At 42.4% G+C, this 23602-nt stretch overlaps 1 protein-coding gene and 1 long non-coding RNA gene across 2 annotated transcripts; both read left to right on the top strand.

Moving 5' to 3' along the window:
* Positions 1–7628: 7628 nt before the first annotated feature.
* On the top strand, positions 7629–11757 carry adrb2a (adrenoceptor beta 2, surface a). The gene is made up of 2 exons (XM_037077761.1): positions 7629–7910; positions 8195–11757. Exon 2 carries the CDS (start codon positions 8195–8197, stop codon positions 9443–9445), a length of 1251 nt encoding a protein of 416 aa, XP_036933656.1. The 5' UTR covers positions 7629–7910; the 3' UTR covers positions 9446–11757.
* A 2990-nt stretch (positions 11758–14747) lies between these two features.
* LOC119007840 lies at positions 14748–23190 on the top strand. Its single transcript, XR_005071244.1, has 3 exons — positions 14748–16368; positions 16600–16647; positions 22464–23190. It is a non-coding gene; the product is annotated as an uncharacterized LOC119007840 (long non-coding RNA).
* The last annotated feature ends 412 nt before the right edge of the window (positions 23191–23602 follow it).

The following is a 23602-nucleotide window of genomic DNA, read 5'->3' as shown; positions in this document are numbered from 1 at the left end:
AGATCCTGTGTATGCACATGAAGGTGTTTAAATTGCCAGCAGAAGTTGTCAGGATAACAATTCAAAAGACCAGTACAGTTTTATGTTTGCAGCTGCACACACACACACACACACAGCAATTGTAGCACCAGAAGGTAATTCTGGGTCATGTGCAGAGTTATTATGAAATCTCTTACAGTTAATTTAAATGGGGCTTTTTCATTTCTCACTTTCTTCTGGGGTTGATTATGTGCTCTGTTCTGCTCTGCTCCTCTAATTCGAGGCTGTAAATATAAGACTAGCACTGAGAGGCATCTTTGTTAATCACTACCAGTCTTACATCTACTTGTACAGAATATGTTGAAGGGTGATAGGTTCTAACGGAGTGATAGATAAGGGATAAATGACTGAGTGAATGTTTTCAGCTTACACAGTGACACTCCTCCTACGTACTGTCACTGAAACATAAAGATCCCGTCATGACTGGTGTGCCCTTTGCCTTTTGCTTTCGCTGTAAACACTTCTTGTGAATATGTCTCATTCCATCGCATGACTTCGGCGGACAGAAACCATCCAAGTCTGCAGCTATTTATACAAGCTGGTTGTCTGCCAAAGTTATGGCAACTAACAAAACCAGGAATGGTCGCTGGCTTTGAACGTCTCTCTCACTTGGTATGGAATGGGTGAGATCGTCACAGAGCTTTGAAGGGGACAGAGACAGGACGGGAGTGGTAGCTTCCTTAAGTGGTAAAGAGAAAGAAATTAGCCACTGCCCCGTTTATTCTCACCTAAATCGTTGTGGAAGTGGGGAGAACAAAGATCTGTAATTCGAGGGGTCGGCTACTCTATTCCCAGGTCTCTCGATTAGGAAAGTGAATACACTCTTGTAGATATGAAAGTTCTCAATTTTTAGTGCAGACAACACTAAAAAGTTACAAGTTGTGGGTTACAACAGCACAGAAGTTATAAATCTCTTTTGGACTGGATTAAGGATCATACCGTAGGGTCAGGAGGATAAAACAGCTTGCATCCTAATTTCCATTCCATTAATACTAAATGGTGTCCAGAAATTTATGCAGATGTTTCATATCTTCGGCAGCTCTGGGACTGGCCGCTCACGCATCACTTATATTCAGCCTGTTTGCGGGACAAAATGGTGGCTATTCATTTATTTATATCTCTATTTACTGTACCACCATCACCTGACATTCACTGCTGCCTATATGCATTAACAGTGAGTGAGAACATATGATAACATAATGATCAGGGAGCGTAAGACCACAAGCGTGTCAGTGGATGCTGTCGAGATTTCTTGAACTATTAGACAAAGGACTTCGTTGTTGCATGTACTGTTTGCAACAATGTTTAAATAAGGCTGTCACAGTAACAGATTTCCAGTGGACTGGATTATCAAGGTTTATTATTAAAACAATATCAATATTTAGTTATTTAAATATCACAGTTGCAGTGTCAATATGCAGCTCTTCATCAAACAGCTCCTCCTTGTTCCTTCACTCTGAAATTAACTTACTTAAACATACAGTTGTTTTGCTCAGTAGCTGCATTTATTTTTTTTACTTATGACAGAAGTTAGAAGTGCTATGCTCACTGGAAATATTGCATTTCTCGTGATTAGCCTACTTCAAAATAAAAGTCAAGTCATTTTTCGTGAGGTAAATGCTTATAATTTGAAGATGCAGCAGAAGAACATGCTCAGTTTGCATTCGAACTAAACAAACAGCCCTCCACAGAAAACATAAAGTAACTCGAACAAGACTTTAAAACGTTTCTGCGTCCATTAACATTTCTGCCTTAGTCATGAAGGTAGATCATTAGCAATCGTGGTTGTTTGACACTGAAGACAGCAAACTCCCATGATCCCGCGCCACTTGTGTCTTGTTTTCGATTGAGAGACCCTCAGCAGCGGAGCTTTACACACTGTGTGTTTAAAGTAGTACAGGTCTGGATCACTGGAGTTTTTCTGAGCAAAGACGGATTATAATTCCTCTCTATGTTGACTGAAGGTCTACAGGGACCTTTCTGCTGAATGGTGCAAATTAGTGCAGATTAATTAAATCTTCTCAAGGACAGTAATGAATTACTTTTCTTCCCATAGGGTTAAACGAAGGTAATAATCAGCACGGGCCCAGCCTGCATAATTCACCCTATAAATCCTGCATTAAGTCTCAGAGTTTGGGCAGAAACGTCCAGCAGGAAATGTTGGTTAGCATAATAGGTCAGTCCCAGCATTTCAACCTCTGACCTTCTCAAACATGTATAATAATAAATCTAATCCCCGCTGTGAGTGTTTCTCTTTGTGTGTGTCACGATCAATAAGACAGACAAACAAAGTGACTCCCGTGAGAGCAGCAATTTTTCTGCCAAGCGAAGGAAAGCTTTGGGTAGCCGTTCTGCCCTCTCTCATTGACTGTAGGGTTTACTGTGCAGCGGGGTAGACATTATTTTCATAACCATAAATATCATGCAGGGAAATGTTTGTTGATTTGTGGTGGACAAATGTCGGGGAATTCCTGCTTGGAAATACAAGACTGGAGGAGAGTGTGGGTGAAACAAACTCAAGCTTACGCATTCAGAAATTAAAACTGTAAAATACGACAGCATCATGTGTAAAATACTGCATGTGTTACATTGGTCGGACCCCCAGCGCGATTTTTTTTTCATCTTTTGTGCATGTCGAACTCTGTCTGGAGCCCAAATGTTTGTTGAATAGTTCAGTAAATTGTTTTTACGACCTCTTCCTCTGTCTGAACTTCATCAGGAGTGAAGTGAATGAACAATGACTCAACTCCGGTCCGATCCGTCCGAAATGTACATTTAGCTTTGTCCAACTGAAAATACCGACTTGGATGCTTTCCACTCGCAACAAGAACGCACTCTGCCTCTACAGGTTCATGGCAGTGCAAACAGTGGAGGGTGTTTGGTCTTTAATGTTTATACTCCCATTTGTATATGGGTGGACCTCACCCATAACCCCTAGGGGCCTTTACCAAAGACCCAATTAGTGGCTCAGGGTCTGAATTAATCCCAGGGGGAATGTCTTTGTTCCAATGAGTTAATGGCCTGGACTGTAATTCCTTGAGTCAGAGATTGAGTGGATTAGACATGGCTGGACAGTCAGCAGCGGAAGAATATGCAGCATCACATTCAATTAGAAATGCATTTTTTTTTGATGATGTCATTGTGTCTATTTGTCTTTTTTTCAGTAAAATGTAAGTTGTTTTTTTTTTTTTTTTCAAATCTAGTGGAAATCTAGTGCACTTAAAGGGACAGTTCACCCTTAAATCAATAGTATATACATGTTTCCCTTAAGCTGTAGAGCTATTTGTCCATCTAGATGTGACTTTTAGACATATTTGCTGTTCCCAAATATAATGGAACTGGCTCACTCATGGACAACATGCAAGCTAACTAGGCTTACTTAGCTAGCTAACATTGCAGCTTAGCCTCTGAGGACGCTGCCTCTGTTTACATCCCACGCTGTCACCAGCACAAGCCTCTTGTCCATTAAATAGATTCAAAATAAAGCCAAAAATTAAATAAATACAAGAAGAACAATATCAAATTATCAAGCCATCATATTTCACATAATATTTAGGTAAACAAAAATAGTATTGAAGCTAATGGTCTTAGTAAGTTGTTTACTTTTTGTTTTTAGTTAGTTGTTTACTTTTTGTTTTGGGCAAAAAGATAACATCCATATTGACCACCCCCCTGTGTCTGCATTAAATGGTATGGTCCTCCTAAAACAATATCTTCAAGTCAGATGCTCTGATGCAGACTGAAACATGGCTTTTTAAGGACATCTACAGAGACTGACTTTATCAATCCCAGGAGGGGCAAGTTTTTTGAGCAGTTTGCTGAACACAAAACAAAACCACAACAAGCTGTCATTCAGGAAACAAACTAAGGGTTTTCAGGAGTCTTTTGTTGTATGCAGCCTGTTGCTTTAGCAGCACTGCTAACCCCTTGAGGTGATGCCATTGTTTTTTTTTTAAAGCAAAAAGTTCCTTCTCTTTCTGTCGTCACACCTGAGTCACTGCCAGGACATCTGCCACAAGCGCAAAGTTTGAAGCCTGGCAAGGTGGACTCTTGTGATCTTACTATCCAGTTGCCTTGCAAGGCAAAATCTGTGAGGCCAATTGTTCTACTAGTTTTTGCCATAAAACTGCAACTTGCTGTTTTTACATACCTATTCTGTAGCACTAGCTAACTAGTGACCATAATAAGAGCATGTGATCAATCTTCTCATCCAACTCTCAGCAAGAAACTGAATACGTGTTTTCTTTGGTGTTGTCTATTTTCACAGACATGTGACAACAGGGCGTATAATAGAGTATTTTGACATTTAGGAGAACAAGTTAGAGAGAGTGTCTAGTTTTCTCTCATTTCCTCTCATGCTCCTGAAAGCTTTCCCTGGAGGAACAATGTCTCCATGTATTGTTCCTCGGAGCAAACCGGAAAAATATAGAGTGGGGAGGTGGGAGGTGCAGCCCAGGTCATCAGGTCAACATCACCACTTTCTATGAAGTGGGAATCCAAGAAGACACGGTGTGCAGGGGAGAAAGATTTATTGTACAGTAACAGTGTTTGACTAAACAGAGCGGTGTACTGTATCTAACAGGAGACAGGACCCGAGACAGTTAGAGGGTTATCCGAATGTGATTTGGCTCTGGCTGCGAGTGAGAGGATACAGGAAGACAGATGTCACAGGCTGAGGAAACCAGTCATGATTAATCCAACAGCAGACTGAAACAGGGCACTGAGCAGAATTTACATTTACACAACATTTAGGGTTTGTAGAGCAAAGCAGGGACGTTCAACAAGTGCAGTAGTCCACTGAGGTTTATTTAAAGTAACCAGTATGAAGTGAGTTCAGGGCTCAAAGCCAGCATTCCCAGATAAATATGTCGTTTATCACTTTCAGAAAATAAAATCATGTGATCAACCAGGTTAGTCATAACGTTTTTTTTGTTCATCCATAGAATCTATTTTTAAGGTGAAATGCAAATATGCCTTAAAAATTTAAGTGGACAATTCATTTAAGATGAGTGTTTTCCATAAAAAAAACATTATTATGATTGTGAATGAATAATTTTATAGCTCTGCGCACAGTTCTATGCAGCCAGCATACCATAATACAAGTCAGCTTGCAATGTAAACGCTAGCTCACTCGCATTAGTAGCGTTAACATTCACTAGCTGGTGTTAGCAGCATTCACGTTAGCTTGTATCACCAACTTTAACACTTGCTGGCTACTGTTGGCTACGCTAATGTTAACTATAGCGTTAGCGATGTTAATGTTAGCTAGCTAGTGTGTGCAACGTTTACGTTAGCTACATCGTGGCATTGACATTAATGCTTGCTAGCTCGCGTTAGTGACATTAACGCTCGCTAGTCAGTGGTAGCCAAGATAAGTACTGCAGCAAATTGTCAGATGATTCGAATGGCAGCGGTGTTGTGACGGGAATGGAATGGAAGAAGGGCAATGAAATACCACATGAATGAATGTTATCAGTAACACCTTTCAGTATCAGCAGACATGTGAAATGTCTCTTTAAAGTACGCCTAATCCAAAGAAATGTTGATTAGGCCACACAATATACTGTAAGTGTAATGTAAGTGCAGACAACCTACAGACCCTTTTTTCGCTCTTTGAGCTTGATCAGGATTGAGGCTGAACATGTGGGGCTTGTCCTGTACGAAGTGCAACAGATAAGGCCGTGGGAGACAGTGAGATCTCCAGGCATGATTCAATTGGGAGCTTTAATGTACTCAGACAATTTCAAGTTAATCTTAGCAGCAGTGTTGACATTTATCCTTTAGAGAGAGCAGAGATGTGCTCTCTCAATTTCAGAACAAAGTGTGCATGAGATGTTTGGTATTTTTGTGGCACAAGTGGAAACATTTCAGACCAACAGTAGCGCCAGAAGAAAGGTCATCAGTACATTTGAATTAAATCTGAAATCATGAATGTCCATGTTCATGGAAACCTGCCAAGGAGCATCAAAGTGAGTAAGTACAGGGTCTTTCAGTGGGCGCCATGAATATCTAAAGCACATTTAATGGTAATGTTTCCTTAGTTAGTGAGACTTTGTGATGGACCAAAAGTAAGGAACACAAGTTAAAATTCTATCAGACCCCGGAGCAATTTGAGTTTCAAAGCAGGAGTCGATGCATGCATCTGAGCTAAAGCAGATCATAAAAGTGATTTTCCTGATCTGCATGAATGCTGGGTATTGAGCTGAACATGTGGATTTACTGGTCCGATGTGTTGTTGCATCATTAGCAGGCATTTGGACTTGTATGAGAGAGCTCATTGTGACGTACAGTACATGGACGCTGCACAGAGCCTGTGGCATCTGCACTCATTGAAGCATTCATTCTCTATTTATTTATTTTTATTCAGAGCTGAGTGCACACACACATGCACACACATGCACACAGAACTAAACACACCTACTTAACTCAAAAGCCTGTTTATGATCCACACTCCATCATAATGGTTATATTATTCACAATCTCAGCGACCTCCCACAGGACTGTATTTCATCTGAATTGCCTCGACTCGTGATTATTATCAGAGAGAACTGCACTAAAATCATTATATAACGAGAAATGCCTAACAAAAAAATAAAATAAATTATATATATATATATATATATATATATATATATATATATATATATATATATATATATATATATATATATATATATGTGTGTGTGTTCTATCTATTGATGAAGGGTGTCTGAAAGAGCATTGATCATTTTACTGCAGCGATCTAGTGTGAGGGTGAGGGCGTCTAAATCCTAAGCAGAGCAAACGCAAAAACAGTGGAGCCCACGACGAGGATGTACATGCAGTAAATACAGAATCAATGACTCTCAACCTACAGTGCGTGCCTGTCAGATTTTGGAGAGCTTTGTGGTGTCGGGACTCAGGACTAGTTGTTAAGTGTTAGTCCAACATGCTGACTCAGTACAAGCGGAGGATGGTGCCTGTCAGTCGGAAAAAGGCACAACTTTCAAAGCTTTTCATTCATGCAAATTTGTCCTGGATCATAAGAAACACTGTTCCGCATTGACGCGAGATAGCGTGAGAGTGTGTTTGTGTCCTGCAGGGCAGACTCTCAGGACTGCAACAGAAATAAGAGGGACATTTCTGTAGTCTGTAACCTTTAGATATTTATCACTGCAGCATTACATAAACACAAATGTTTTTGATTTCATGCATCTGAAAAGGCTCAGGAACTCTCACTTTTTAGTGAATGCTGTGGTCTATATTTTCTGTGTAAAACTACATGGCAGGAGAATCAGGTCACACTGATACGCAGAGGTCAGGTTAACTTTCTCTTCACTTTACAGGGATTCACAGAAAAAGCTTCACCTGTTTTTTGTTTGATCCAGACGAACAGGAAGATACTGCTCTGCTGGACTAAATGTTTTTAACTCGACTTTGGACAAAATGCATTCTAAATAAGTGTGTATGCACAGTACATTTAAGATCATTTATATTTTGAAAAGATTCCATGTTGGATCTATAAGTCAAAACAAAACCTTTACTTGTGTTTGCAGCCTTCGACTCCTGCTGCCCTGCAGCAGCGGCTGCAGGGACAATGTGTTCAAACTCTTGGGAGCTCTCAGCACCCTCCGCAGGCGGGCTGTGTGATTGGCTGAGCCCTGACCATGATGTCATCACTGCATGTTATAAGGGCTCTGACAAATAGCCCGGGAGACACATTAGAAGAAACACTGCTCCACTGAGGGACTGAGTGAGGGGGCTCACGGAGATTAAGAATAACAGTCGGCCGGCAGAAGGACATGTGACAGTGAATACTTGTCAGGAAGTACCTGAACAGTGACATTTCTACTTTTTATGGGAGGCAGGAAAGCAAACAGCAACCTGTGGAGGTTTGTTCTTTTATTTTTTGTCAGCTTGTTTAACATGTTTCATAAGCTGTGCTTGCTGAAGCCTACAATATGTAATGAGTTTGTTTTGTGGTGTCATTTCTTTTCTCTTTCTTTGTGAGAAGAAATCCAACAACACTCACATCTGTGCATATTTGTTAGGGCTAGTTTTACATGTATATCATGTCTATGAACAGTCTTTTGTCATCTGTTCTTATCAGGCCACTTTCATAGATTTAAATTGTGACTCCGTGTTTGTGTGTGTTATCCACATATGGTCTCATCAGATGGGAAGTGCAACCCCCCCAGGGTACCTTAATCTGAGCACAGAGATGGTCACCACACCAGCCCCGGCAAAGCAAGAGGAGAGTTACAGCGAGGCAACAATGATCCTGCTGGGCATGATCATGTCCTTACTCGTCTTGTGCATCGTCTTTGGGAACATCCTGGTCATTACAGCCATCGCCCGCTTCCAGCGTCTCCAAAATGTTACCAACTGTTTCATCACATCCTTGGCCTGCGCTGACCTGGTCATGGGTCTTATTGTGATTCCTTTTGGTGCCTGTTACATCATCTTCAAGACTTGGCACTTTGGTAGTTTCTGGTGTGAGTTCTGGACTGCGACCGACGTGCTCTGCGTGACGGCAAGCATCGAGACCCTGTGCGTCATAGCTATAGACCGTTACTTGGCCATCACTTCTCCCTTCCGCTACCAGTCCATGCTGACCAAGTGCAGAGCCCGCATTGTGGTGGTGCTGGTGTGGGTGATAGCCGCCTTGATATCTTTCCTGCCCATCCACATGAAGTGGTGGATATCAGATGATGACGATGCTAAGAAGTGCATAAAGGACATTAACTGCTGCGAGTTCTCCACCAACATGGCTTACGCCATCACCTCCTCCATCATTTCCTTCTACATCCCATTGGTCATCATGGTTTTTGTCTACAGCCGTGTTTTCCAGGAGGCGAAGCGCCAGCTCAAGAAGATTGACCAAAGCGTTGGACGTTTCCATAACAGCGACAATAGCAACCTCAACTCTCTGGAGGCCAACAATGGGCGTGGCCAGAAGAAGGCCAAGTTCTGCCTGCGAGAGCACAAAGCCCTAAAGACCCTGGGCATCATCATGGGGATCTTCACTCTGTGCTGGCTGCCCTTCTTCCTGCTCAACGTGGTGGTGGCCATATGGAAGGAGCAGCACAACGACCTCGCCTTCAGGATACTGAACTGGATAGGATACGCAAACTCTGCCTTCAACCCGCTCATTTACTGTCGGAGTCCAGAGTTCAGGTATGCTTTCAAGGAAATCCTCTGCATGAAGAGGAACCGCCTCAGCAACCCGGGGCCCGTGAACGGATACATCTACAGCCGGCACAGCTGGCAAAGCGAGCAGCAAGGGAGGAGTAAAGGCAGCTCGGAGGACAGCGACACCAATGAAGGGTGTCTGGGGAAGGGAGCGGGGGTCTGCAGTGTGGACAGAACGGTGGACCCCAACGGGAATTGCAGCAAAGGCCTGTCGACTGTAACTACTGTCCTTTAAACTAGGATCCCTAAGAAGGCCAATCCAGATGTGTTTACACTGCTATCATAAAGGTTTTTTCAAATTGACCCGTGAAGGTAAGACCAGTCGACGTGACTGGTGGCGTCTCTGAAGACTGCTTTAAAAAATAATCATGATCAGCTAAGGAGAGTATTCCTCTTTCTAATACTGTAGGTAGAGCCCTTTTCCTTTTGTTACATTTAATGTTTAATTTCCATCTACCTCATTGCACTTTTCTTTTATTTTAAATTTGTTTTTCTAGACTGGCTGTCAAAATAGATCACATAAACTCACTGTCCACAGGAGGACAATATCTCAGCTGGGTATTTATGCTACTAAATGGTCTGTGCATTGTTATAACTGCTAATGATCTGGCTCCAATTGAATTTGTGAGCATGTGTTTTTATCTCTTGGTCAACTGTCTCGGAACACACTAACATAAAAAATAGTTTTTAAAATTCAAAGTCACTGTTGTCGGAGGCCATGAATTCCATTCGGCGCGGACAGTGAGCTCTTATTTCCATCAGAATATGCACGAGGAGCACGGAAGGGTCAAACTTAATGCCTCTTTGGTGCTTTTGTTTCGATGGAACACATTCCAAATCAAAGAAAAAAAAATGTAAATTGGCTTCATTTTGGTTTCATTTTTCTTTGATGTGCTGCCTCAGTGTGAAAGATGATCAACAACAGGTGTGGCAGAACCTGTCTCTCTCCCTCTCTCTCGTGCTGTCTGTCTGTCTGTCTGTCTCTCCCCTCGCTGCTCAGCAATGCTGCGAGGCCCTCCTCCGTGCTCTAGTGTTTTACAACCTGTTGCTTGGGAGTTTCTGTTGCCAGCAGATAGCACCTGAGATATGAACTTTTCTGCATGCCACTGCTGAGCAATGAGAAACGCCTGGGGTTATCCTCTGCTAGTGAAATAGTAAAATGTGCAAGTTCATATACATTATATACTCAGCCAGATTCCATTATCAGCCCTGAAGATGATATCTGATATCCTTCTCTGCGGATGGTTAATGTGGTTAATCCTGGGTTTTAAAGCTTGCAGCTGTCATATGAGTGAATTCAAATGAATTTCTTTGAAAGTTTGCAACTGCACAACCCGCAAGTCCTGTCTTGCACTCGGTCCTTGGGTTCATCTGTGCAACACAAAATCAGTTTTTAGTACATTATGTAGCCATCACGTAAGCAAAACGCAAACTATTCACCCTCTGTCCCCGCTCTATGGATCCCCTTTGTTGCACAGGCCGTGTTTGTTTATTACGTTATGTGGTCGCTGCGTTTCAGCATCTGCTGTGTTTACTGAAACCGGAGAGGCAGTTTCCTCAGTCATGGCACAAGGGTACAAACCACACACACAATAATAAACAGTGTGTCAAAATAGCCGAGTGATAACAAAGTTCCAGGCCGAGATGATAAAACGGTCCTGAGCCGCGCACCTTTCTCACCGCTCCCTGACATTTCCCAGAGTCCCCTCACTGTAAACGGATGTCTCCATCTCTATGAAATCCGTGTCACATTTTGAGGAGACGGTGCCTCAGCTGTTCCAGTTGTTTCAGTCAATTTACTTCAGCCTGCTTGGTTTGCGGTCTCCAGGAAATGCTGAGCCCAGCCCGATAAACACGAACAAATCCATTATCTCTTCTGGTTTGCTGGGGCATCAGATAGCGCCGTTGCAAAAACAACGCCGGAAATAGGTTGGCTGATAACAAAAGTCACCGATTTACAGGTTGTTACGAGGTCCAACTGGCTGACCTGAAATGAGACTCACTAATTTTATCACCCATTGTAAAGGGGCACTATGTATTTTTGCAGAAAGAAATGAAAGCTCTGAATTTGAATATTTACAATATTAATGAGGTAGTAATACAAGCTCATAAGTATACATGTTTTAATACACTACACAATAAGCTCCCCAGTTTGAAGCTGGAAAGGTGGCAGGGTCCAAATATAAACAGTGAATCAGTATGAAACTGTGTCGCCCTTTAAGGTCAATGGAGATATTTCTCTCTGATTAAAGTTTCCTCCCCAGAAATACATAGTGCAGCTTTAAGATCACATGCTTTTGTCACAGGAATGTCGTCCTTTGACTGCGGCAAGCATTAATGAAAGGTGAGCAGGTGAGCAGCAGTGCACGGCTTTCATCAGATGACTTTTCCCCCACTAAATAGCTGCACTGTAAGACCATTAAACTGAAGGGCAGGAACCGAGGTGTTGTTGCAGATGTAACCCCCGTTCTGAAGTCTGTTTGGCAATCTTGCACATGTTCTAATCAAAGTGACAGCACGCTAAATGTGGCTACTGAAGACGGAGGGGGGAGCGCAGGGATTCTCCACCAGTCTAAATCGGTGTCAGTGACCTGTGTTTTAGTTCATGTAGCGTCGCCTCTGGAATGAGGTCGGCTGACACCGTCAAAACTGTGAACTTTGTTCCCTCAGAGGAATCTCCATGTACTGTATCCGCCAGGTTTGGTCGGCACTGTTGTCCCAGATGTCAGGAATCGGCGTAGTCACGCTGTCACCATACGTCAATGTTTGCCATGTGAAAAACAAACTCTTTCATGTGTGTTGATCTTTTTCCTGTTTTTCTTTTCCATGGATTTACAGCAAAGTAAATGCAGGGGTTGGATGTCAGAGGGACTCCAGGGCTTTTTTTAAAAAAAAATTTATTTCCACATTTTTGCTGTACAGCATGCTCAAAGCACAAAACAGAGACAGAATCAAGACCAAGATTTTGATATATGTATTTATTCATTCACAGTTACTGCACTTAATCGATGAGTCACAGCTGGATTTAAAAAAAAACAAAAACAAAAACAGTCTGTATTTAACACATCTGCCTTTTTTTTTTTTTTAGAGTTGATTCACATGTGATGGTTTGCATGTCTGCTATGTGTTCGTGGTGATGTACCTGTGGACTGTGGTGCCTTTTCCTTTTCAAAGCGATCTGTTTTAGCCCACGTGGAGCAGGTTGTGAACTGTATATCCACACTGCTCCCTCCTGGCAGTGGTCTCTCCTTGCACCTCATCTGTCTCAGAGTTATTAACGGTTACTGTTTCATCAATACGCCTGTATAATAAGGAATGTAATTCATGTCTTCACCTCCTCACGCTGGAGGACACAACACAGTTACGTGCAATGAGTCTCAGATGATTAGCTGACACTACAAACATTCCATTCCAAGTACAGCTGGTGGTTAAGAGCCATAAACCATGTCTACTGATGCATTCAACGAACGTCTGGTTCTGCCAACGATATTCAAGTCAACCCTGCAAAACATCAAAGGTTCTTTAAAAGTTCATTTTGGCTGACAAACAAGTCTTAGAAGAGCTATTTTCACTGTAAGAGATTCAGACGGACCACTTTTGACCTGATCATGGCTTCAAGATTTGAAATAAGTCACTTAACTCCCCATGTTGGACTTCAAGCAGCACTGTATAGCACTTTCATGACACACTTGTCGACTTTTATGAACAACTGAATCCGTGTTCGAGTTCATGAACTGTAAACAATTGACGGCCGGAGAATCGGGCCTGTTCTCTTGTACCATAATATTTTTGTGGAAGTCGTCTTTCCTGTTTGAGACTGAGGAGAGACAGGGAGGCGATGGCTGCAGAACCTCCGCACGGACGCGGCTGAAGGTGGATTATTCTGACAAATCGATGTACGTGAATGTGAATTTTCTATGGAACTTAAATATTGCTTTAGCTGTCAAAAAGTAAACCTATCGTATGTGAACCTTTTTTTCATGGCCAGAGTGGAAAGAAAACGGTCACTCAGCTGAATGTTTACTAAATGTTTGCAAGCTATTTTCGCACAAGTTTTTGTCACTGTTGTTGAGGTAAATGAAGCCAGTTACGAGATGTGGTGTCCTGTGATATTTATGAAAAAAGCAATGTGTATGTGCTGTAACATTTGTATTGAAATAAATTATGTACATGTTGCACCTCATGTTCTCTCATTGCCGTGTCCTTTATGATCACTGAATAGTACAACAGTGAGTGGTAGATCCCAACTAAATATAAAAAATATGAAGGATAAGTTGGGTCATTTGAGTGCATCTGACACAACAGTTAAGCATGTTTCAGTTTGGGTTAACCAATCATCAGCGAGCAATCCAGAATGATTGATGGACAGAGGGGAGATCTGGATTTTATGAAAATGTCTCCATCCCCCTTTTGAAACTGCTTAGTGCTTCAAGTTATCATATATCATCCTGAGCACCTAATTTGATCCCAGAAATCCATGGGAGGAGGACTGTAGAGATATATAGAGCCATAAAAATGTCTTAATATTTGGCACTCAGTCGGCCGGAGTGGAGAGGACTTTTCATGTTTCTTTCTTCTCATGTGTTCATATGTTGAGTAAAGTTTAAAAACTTTAACAGCAGTTAAACATCTAAAAGGTTTTGTTAATCAGTTAATACGGTTGGATTTCATTGCAAACAAAGGCATGGGACAATAAACAGTATTTTTAAATGACATTGTGCTTTTATCAGGCACAGTATTTTATTTTTTCTTCATATGACACAGTGAGGTCATTTACCAATATAATCCATATGACAAGTCGTACTTTGCATGACTGGGTCACCTGCATTTTCCGTCTCCAAATTGCTCATTCTGCCAAATTATTGTGAAATTACTGTGTCAGCCGGCTGTGAGGATCAATGAGACTGTTTCATATGTTTAGTCACATCTAGCTAGCATTACTTTCAGGGACAAGAAATGCTATGGCACATTAGTTTGTCAGGTCACATTAAAAAAAAAAGGCCCATTCACAATAGACCATCCACTGTGTGGGTGCACTCTTGGTTATCAGAGTTCAGGCTAACCTTCGCTCTGTCCTGCTCTTCATTAGATATGGGTTAAAACTCGAGCTAACACAACCAAACTTCTTGACAGTATCCTGCCGTTACAAACACTGAAGATGTAATTTGTAGAATATGAACATAAACATAACTGACAGCATATCACCAGAGTAGCTGACAACTTAGTAGCATGCTAGGTAGCCTACTGTAGCCTTGGTTGTAGCTAGCTACTGTTAGCTAATTAGCTCCTGGCTCTAGAGAGAAACCTGAATTCAGGAGGTGGATGGTTGTATTTTTCTGTTTAGTAAGGGAAATAGAAGTAGAGCCTTTCATGTCTTGACATTGATTTTGGTTATTTTCTTACGCTAACAGCTAGCATATATGTCTGCCTGCTGAAACTGCTGGGCTATCAAACTGTGGCCTCTTGCTGTCAACATGTGATGCCTATGAAGATAAGCAATTACATCTGCTTAGACACGAAGGTTAGAGTTAGGGGAGGGGTAGTGTTATCAATTCACATGAACTGATATCATGATAACATGAATAAATTGTCAGTGCTAGCTGGTAAACATGCTAATTTCAGCTGACGTCTTCGCAAACACCGTACATGATATCAAAACTGCTGTTCCTTCCCACTCTGTTGATGATTTCATCATTCATGACTCATTTTTCTAAAAACTGCTATCAACACTTTGTCTGTTTGTTAAAAAAATGGCACTGTTATCACTGTAAAATGGTGGGAAGGGCAATGCAGTGATCTATGGAGTAACGTAAGCGCTCAAGTATCAGCCCAAGACCTACTTATGATTATGTAAATGGTCTCCAACATATCAACTCATTATTCATACTTTCTCGCTGCTGTTTCCGCCTTCAATAGGCATCCCTAATGTAAATGCATCCGCTGCTGCACAAAAGAGCTCTTCACTGCCCGTTGCCCTCTAATCTCAGTTTTCCCCCGCAGCGTCAGTTCAACTCGAGTCAAATGCTCCGTGTCTTTCAGGGGTTTAGACATGCGCTGAGAATGCGTGCAGACTTGAATATGAGAGATCTTGCAGATGCTCTCTGGAGCTTGATGGCAGATGTTTTTTTGAAACTAAAAGAACTCGCCTCCAACTTTCTGTTGCCAATAGTCTGCTCAGGCTTTCAAATTGTAATATTTATTCTTATTCTTCAAGGACTCACGTCCTTAAACGCAAGATAGAAGAAAGGCCAATTTCCCATATCTAGACCTACCATGTTGTCAGCTGTAAAGAACGGGGAGGGAAACTCTGTCTGTTTTGGCACAGGATGAATATTTTCTCAGATATGTTAATCATGGCCACGACATATTGCGTAAGAAAACATTGTCTCTGATAGATCGATAAGTCCCCTGGCACTTTGGTGACTGTAGTGACCGAGGCACCACGATGTCTGCAGACCCCTCGCTCCCAAGGGCTTTAATAAGATGTGTGTGTGTGTGTGTTCGCGAGCATGTGGACGTATGCGCGTGCATTTGAAAAAACGTGCCCCACCCGACTTGAGGTTATGAGAGCAAACATGAACTCAAAAGATGTGCTTCATACTGTTTTCAAGGCCAAAGAAAATGCAATAAAGCACGTCTTCAAAAATATTTCACTTCTCGAAACGCACTTTACTCCGCTTGTTGCTATACCACAAACCACACTTATTTGTTCTCATTTGTCACTATATCGTACTCATTTTCCTCAGCCGGACGTATGTACTTAGAATATATAATAGAATACTTCCTCTGACAGTGATTCATGTCCTGTTCTATAAGACCGGAGACTCTGGATTTTTGCCGTATCAGCTCTTTTCCCTGGGTCCCCTTGGTGACAAAATAGATCACAGCTAAAGAAACAAAATCCACGTTCACATGCCATGCAGTGCAAATCAATTGGCGGATACCAAGATATAAATGGGATGAATGTGACATTAGCGATGTGAAGCCAATATAGGATGGAGGGAGGTTAAGGGTTAATCACAAGATGGATGTTCCCTCCATAGCTCTCTGGGACACATCAACACAAATGTTATGTCACAGCGGTCCAAACAGCATGCTTTCATTATCTGTTACTCTTGTTGCGCTATTTTCTACTTCTTCTATTTGAAGCTACAGCAAGTAATGTATTTTTGAGGCATTTTATTAAATTTTTACGTACACTGTATATGTTGAAATTCTTATGAAACAAAATGTCAAATGCTCTGAGAAAAATGTCACTCTCCCTCGAGGACTTTATAAAGTATCTTTCTTCTTCTTTTCTAATACGATCTCGTGCCTGCTGCTTTCCTCGTTACTGACTGGGAGGTTTTATTGGTTCCTGATTTTTTTTTTTTTCCCCCTCTCTCCCAGAGACCAAATGAGGATAACACAACAGCCCGCCCAGTGCACTCTCCTGCGGTATGTACAGAGCAGCTCCTCTGAACAGACTGCCTGCAAACTGCATACATCTGTTTGTGGTTTTCTGTGATGAAAAAAAAAAAAAAGTCATTCTGGCTTTCGTTTACAGAAGTGCGCGTACGGGTGGTCGCACACAGCAACAATAATGGTCAGCAGAGAGTGTTGTGTGACTTAATTTCAAGTGTCAGCCTCGCGATTTGGGCTATATTCGTCTCTTTCTTCCACTTGCGGCGGCTGACTTTTGGTTTCAAATCTGAATACATTGGCACACAGACGCAGGCCAGCAAGGATGCAGCCTAATGACGCCATTTAAATGTGCCTAAGCTGTCTTTTTTTTCTCCTCCTGTTCTCTCCTAACAGCTCAATTATCTGACAAAATAACCGTCATGATTTGCTTCCAAATAATCAATTTGACTCTGAGACGTCAGTTCCAGTTTATTGTATTCTTCAGTTGTGTTTGTTGATGGCTCTGTTAAAGCATCGCTTTTGCCACTTTTCTGAAGCTACCCTGCTGCCGGATGGAACGCTGCATTGTGGTTCTGTCTGGGGTCGTATGGCTGAGAGCCGCAGGGATTGACTTTTGAACACATATTTGTCCCCACCCCCCCGTCGCACGCTCATCAGCGAGACGGCTAAAATGGAAAGCTCACATCAATCATACGCCACTTTGTTATCACGGCTCACAAGACCGCTCCGTACCCGGGACTGATGAGTCGGAGCGGCGTGACGAAGGGCAGGCTGTCACTCACAGGTGGATGTGCGTAAACATCCATTTATAAAATGTTCCTCTTGTCGAATAACTGGAAGTCTCGCAGGTTGTAAATCAACCAACAAGAAACACAAACGCAGGAAGGAGTGACTGTCACATTTTTGTAGTGTCCTAACAGGAGTGGAAATTCCTTGTTCGGACCTGTCACGGCCAGACTTGTCAGGCCTCGTCACCGCTCTCTTTATCCCTTTGACACCAGAATTACGTACCCCGGCATTCATGACATGCTCCGAAGTAAAGATGCTTGTCAGTAGAGTAAACAGATGCCTAATAAGGAGCTACAGATACGGATGAAGTGAGATACCGGAGCGTAGAGGAAACTAACAAGTGTGTCCAAGTGTGCGTGTGTGGGGTTTTATGGGCTTATGGTTAATGTCCTGTGGCAAGGAAATATCCAAGAGTAAACCGCGAGGAGCGCAGCAGTCGAAGGCGTGTGGAAGCTATGAATTGAATTCAAAACACAACAAATACTTCACATAGGGAGCTTTTTTTCAATCTGATCAATCAATGGACATAGTCTTAGTAATTCTGTGGCAAAAAGGAGCAAAAATGAATAAAGTTGCTATGTATTTGTTATTTTGAAAGCCTGACCAAATGTCTGAATCGTGCACAACACAAGAATAAACTCCAGAATGTCTTTCAACAGCTTTAAATTTTATGATGTGACAGCGCTCTGGCTTACGCTCTGGTTAGGGTTAAGGAAAAAAAAAATACACCTCTTGGTTATGGTCATGAGGCTACACATCCACATAACTCAGTGACTGAATAGGTCAATTGTCAGCGTCTTTCAAAACAACACGATTGTTGCAGTGACACACAGAGGACCATTGTTGCGCGGTTGCTGTTTGATTAGATTTAGACAAGGAAACTTCACAGTTAGGTTTATGAAAACATTCTGGGTTGGGTGGAAATGCCTACGTTACGTCTGTAACTCCCATTACAAATGTACCTATACTACTTCCTACATTACGTTACGTATGTGATTTTACTCACTGGATTCTTTATATGGCTTAAACTCTCTTCCTCTTTCGTAGCTGTGATAATTACTGCAGCCCCCAGAGGGTGTTCAGCTGTTCGATTTCTGATGAAGACGGGCTCGTTATAGATCATGTTGGAAAATCTCTTGTCAGAAATACCCAGTGCGTTCATGCTTAAAAATCGTGTACACTGGGCTCTGGTTTGGCAGCCACCTGTCCTTGCTGTAGCACCGCCACCATGATTCCTACATTATAGTCCGGTGACTGGCCTGTCTTGAAAGGCCCCATGTTTTTGAATATAATTTTCAAACATACTCGGGAACTGAGAAATCAGATGAAATGTGGTGTGCATCAGCAACCAAAACTACCTGCCCTGGCAACATCCCATTCGACCGGCTGCCAATTGACGCAGAAGTATCTGCTTCCGTATCACCAGACTACAGAGCAGCTTCTTTTCCTCATGCTGTGACACTACTCAATTCATTCTCTGGACGCTACCAAACGTTTCAATTGTACAACCCTGCATTGTATTATGGGGAATAAATGAAACTTGAGCCTTGAGGAAACCTTGACAAACATCCTCTTGTGTGAAGAAAACTATGTTCAAACAAGTTCAAAAGCAAGGAAACTTGAAAGACCTGTTGTGGGAACAATAAACCATCCCTGACATTTACAACTTCATACTTGGGTCAGGAGTGTGAAGCGTCAGTTCCTGCCAAAATGATCCTTCTATAATGAAAAACTGTACGGATTGAAACCACAGTTAATCCTGCTGGCCAGACCTCCATCACAGGCTGCTCTACTTATTCACCTTGACCTTATTGTGGTTGCACGATAGCACTGCGTGATAGACAGTGTGGGACATTGGTCATGGCAGATATGAGAAACTCTCCTGCCTGTTAAAACAGTGAAGGATAATGAAGCCTTGGAAGAGAGTTATGGTCGCGGTGAATGTAAGGTGTGCTGGAGAAGGACGGCCTGAGGTGTACATTAAAGTAGTGCTGTCATGGCACTGGAGCGTCTAACTTTGATACAATGCTTTTAAAAATAGCAACATTCAGTACCATCTTGTTCAACGCTTCAGTGATGTTGAATCAGGAGCTGTTGCCAAACTCTTCATAGGCGCTGACTGGTCGTCCTTCAGGTGCTGTGTCAGCGCCGCTCTGTAGCGTTGCTTGCATACTGACTTGCTTGTTTCCTTTGAATGTCTTTGTTCATTTGTCTCAAATGCAAAGTGTTTCCAAACAGCACTGACGTTCTCTCTCCGTCAACCAAAAGTCTTTCAGGGAGGCTCCGCACCTACCATGTTTCATGAGCTAAAACTGTGAGCTTACCGTGAGACAAGCGAGATGAGTAAAGAGAAGATGAAAAGCAGTGAGTGAGTGAGTGAGGAGGCAGGACCAGCTTTGTGGGCACTGCAGTTTCTGTACCAGCGGTGCAGAAAATGAGTATTGAAACATTTTCAGACATTCAGGATCATTATGAAGAGTGCATCTTTGTCAAAGCATGGTGCTGAAACTAAACCGTGGCAAATCAGCCCACTATGTTCCCAGAGATGTTTAACACTCCGTTCCTTACGCTAAGATGACTAAGTGAGCGTCGGCATTTTATTTGTAAAAGCCTGTTTATGCTGTGTGAACAAGACAAATAACTCCTCCTCTGTGAGTGGATCAAAGTCACGAAAACAAAAAAAAGTTCCCCAAAAAAGGCAGCGTCTCGGCCGTCCTGAGGACTCGGTTTGGCTCTGGTGTTCTCTCTCTCCAACATCCTTCCTGGTTATTTTTGCAAACTGATAATGCGGACAATAATTCTTGAAGGGTTACTTCTCCACAAATGATTGATAGGTCCAAGAATCACGATGCTTCCCTGAGAACCATGAAATATACTTTTGTTGCTATTTGTGGTTCTCTTGTTCTTGTTTTATTACATGTATGTAAATCAGAGTTATCCACTGACACTAAAATGTACACATGTTGTATAAGTACATGCATATGCGTACTTGTATGTTTGCATGTTCAGTATATGTATGTATTTACACTGTTTTCATGTACATGCAGTCATTGAGCTACGCAACTAAACTCACCAGCCACTGTAATTAGCCATTAGCTTCTGTTTTAGTCTGCTGCATTTGTCTCCTCGCTGTCTTTTGAAGTATTTTGTTCAAACAGAATATTTGATGACAATATAACTCCTCACACTGAAATATCCACCGTCCACTGCTTATTGTAATTCAGTTCAGCTGAACTCAAAGCAGCTTCAGCATCTCTGTGCCCCCTCCTTTGTTTTGGGTCCCAGAGTCCTCGTCATATCAGGGTGAATATGCAGAAGTTAGACACACACGCGCACACTGTCCCTACACCACGAGCACAGTGAAGCAGGGGTGCTGAGGGGGCTGCAGCACCTCCCGAAACGGGGCTTTGTAAGAAACATTAACTGACCACGTGTGTGACAGAGAGTGCGAGAGAGAAAGCTCATGAGTGAGCAAGAGGGAGCAAGAAGAAATGACTTAATGTCTTATGTTCAATGCCGAATTTACAAGAAGGTCAAAATAATCAAGAATTCGTCAGTGACAGCGTTTTATAAAGTCTGTTAACGTCCTCGAAACAGAAAAATTCACAAAATTGAGCAATTTCACGAGGGAGTCTGGTGACTTCCCCTCCCTCTGCAACCCCCTGCTTTTTACCATGGTTGATTTAGCTGCTTTGACCTACGCGATGTTCGTGCTCAAGTTTGCTGTTGTGCAAAGCATCCTCAAATTGTCATAAATTGCTGTTAATAGCTATCAGATATGTCATCCTGACAGAAAAAACATGAATGTCATGCACCTTCACATGATGTGATCGCATAGACCGGCTCTCAGCTCTTCCAACTGTGACCGACTTCCAGCATCCCTGCTCTGCACTTACATTGTTCCGAGGCTTTAATAGTTACTCTTCGATTCACATTTTAAAGTACTTGTGGAGCTTCTAGTTTTGGTTTTGCCGCAAGGGCTTTGGACACAGTGTTTGTTCAGAAGCGACGTGAAAAGAAGGCTTTCGTATCACAATGTTCTATTTTCTAGAAATATTTTGCTCACTCGTGCTCCCAGCTGACTAATATGTGTGTCACAGTTACGACAACACACACGCTGCGTTCTGAATTACTTTGGCATTTTCCTGCAGTAAAGGTTACGGAGCCCTCCTGCAGTTTATCGCTCTCTGGGTTTCCGAGTGGCGCTGTTCTTTTTTTTTTTCACGGCCTGAGACGATCATCTGCGACAAAGGAGCGTTGGCGATCTTGTTTTAGAGTACTCTAAAGTACTTTATAGTACCGTATACAGCTCATAACATCAACAGCAGGTCACCTTCATAGCCATCCTTCATAAGCATCACTGATGGCCTGAAGGACCCGTTAATGAGCAGTTCCTATTTAATTCAATTTTCAACCTTCGCTCCCTCCTACGCCGAATGAATTGGACAATGAGAATAATACATCCGTGCCCTCAGGGTTTCACTTATTGTTTGGCGGAATGTTTTTGGGTCGCATGAGATCACTGAACCTCGTGTTTACCTCTGCTGTTCATTTTAATGAGCGTCCGTGGCTCCACATGAGTGTTTGGCGGCGCGACGAGCACAAACTCGTTAGGGGGAAAAGTCCCCAAAGATCATTTGAGAGTAACCCTGGGAATACTTAAAAAGGGAGAACAATCCAGTGCTTGTTTTGGCACAATTGGATGTGTTTTGAACTCGTGCTAAACTCAAGGGGGGGGAGTGCTGCGACAGTATTCAGCATGCAGACCATGTGCGCTCACAGTTCTTCCTTTTTGCTCTCTGCTTTACAACAAGCCAATCCCGAGCAGCTCTCCTTTGTTTGGCCTTGCCTGAACGTCCACTCATGCTATCCCTCTGCCATTTTCCATTCCGCTGGGTCCATAAAACGTGCGCTAGTTAATATCTTATTACTGTAACTGGAGACCGCGCCTTTAGGCACGCTCTCCCTCCAAAAGTGTGGCTTCCTCAAAATCAGTAGATACTATGTCAAGGAAATGCATTTCAATATTAAATCCACACCTGATTCTTCTCTTCTCACAGTGACACACGAGCGCCTTCCTGGAAAAATGGACGTCATCACTGGATTTTTATGTAAACCTCAGCCAAACGTGTAACTCGAGGACACTTTCCGTCGTGCGCAGCTTGGATTGCCGCCACTGCCGGACAGACGATGGAAAACTTCCTCTCCTATCCTCCCGTCTCTCTCTCACCTGTTGGAGGTGGCTGCTGCAGCTGATGCGAGCTGAGCTGTTGTCTTTGACTGCCCACATGTGGCCGAACTGAGGAACAACAGCAGCGTGATGGTTCTCACGGCCAAGCACAAAATCAGCAGGGTGGCTCTCTCTGGCGGCGCTCTGAAGACACAGAACTAAAGCCCCCAACATATTCACTGCCTCGTCTTTTTTTCTGTGTGTGGTGGCTCTGAGGTGCAACAACAAGTACGAAAAAAGCTCACTAAACATTGGACATCCAATCAGAGCTCCGGGGGCGCAGGGCTGTTCAGTGTGGAAAGAAATTCAAATCCTTCCGAACCTTTTTTTGTGTTTTATGTAAAACAAATTTGAAGGTGACTCAGAACCAGTGAGCCCCTCGCGGATTGTTGCTCTGCCTGATGCTCTCTGCTTTGCTCACTGAAACACTCACTGGCACAACAAACCTGATGAATACGGTGCTTAAAATGACAGTGACCAGCTGTGTTGAATATTTAACAGTGGCTTGTTTTTCAAAAGACTGAGAGCCGCAGATGGTTTGGTTAAAAAAAAAAAGCCAAAAAAAAAAAAAAAAAGTTGAACTATCATTTTTCTGATTGACAGCAAGTAAAAAACATTTTTCATGTGTTTCTTGAAAATCCCATTGTTTAAAAACAGACGTCTTGTCTTGCCACTGTTAGTCTGCAGCATATTTCAGGGGTTTTTCACCTGACATTTCTGAAGACGTCCATGCATGAGCTGCGTCTGTGAATTGACTTCACTGTACGATTGCACTTGATTAAAGGAAATAAAGCAAAAGTGAAATAAAAAATAAAATCCCATCGTGTCTTTTCACACATTTCCTTCTCCTGATACCCTGTTCTATGGATGAGGATAACAGTCACTGTAAAAAGATTATATTATTATTATTCTAATTCCGATTTTAATCTCTGAATTCTGAGAGAAAAGTCAGAGCTCCAATTTTTTGCA

This window comes from Acanthopagrus latus, chromosome 18 (assembly GCF_904848185.1).
Source record: "Acanthopagrus latus isolate v.2019 chromosome 18, fAcaLat1.1, whole genome shotgun sequence".
Taxonomy (NCBI): domain Eukaryota; kingdom Metazoa; phylum Chordata; class Actinopteri; order Spariformes; family Sparidae; genus Acanthopagrus; species Acanthopagrus latus.
The sequence above is the reverse complement of the archived record's forward strand: the minus strand, read 5'-3'. Positions and strand labels throughout refer to the sequence as shown.

Coding starts and splice junctions, on each gene's coding strand:
- adrb2a (XM_037077761.1), top strand. CDS start 8,195: ATGGGAAGTGCAACCCCCCCAGGGTACCTTAATCTGAGCACAGAGATG.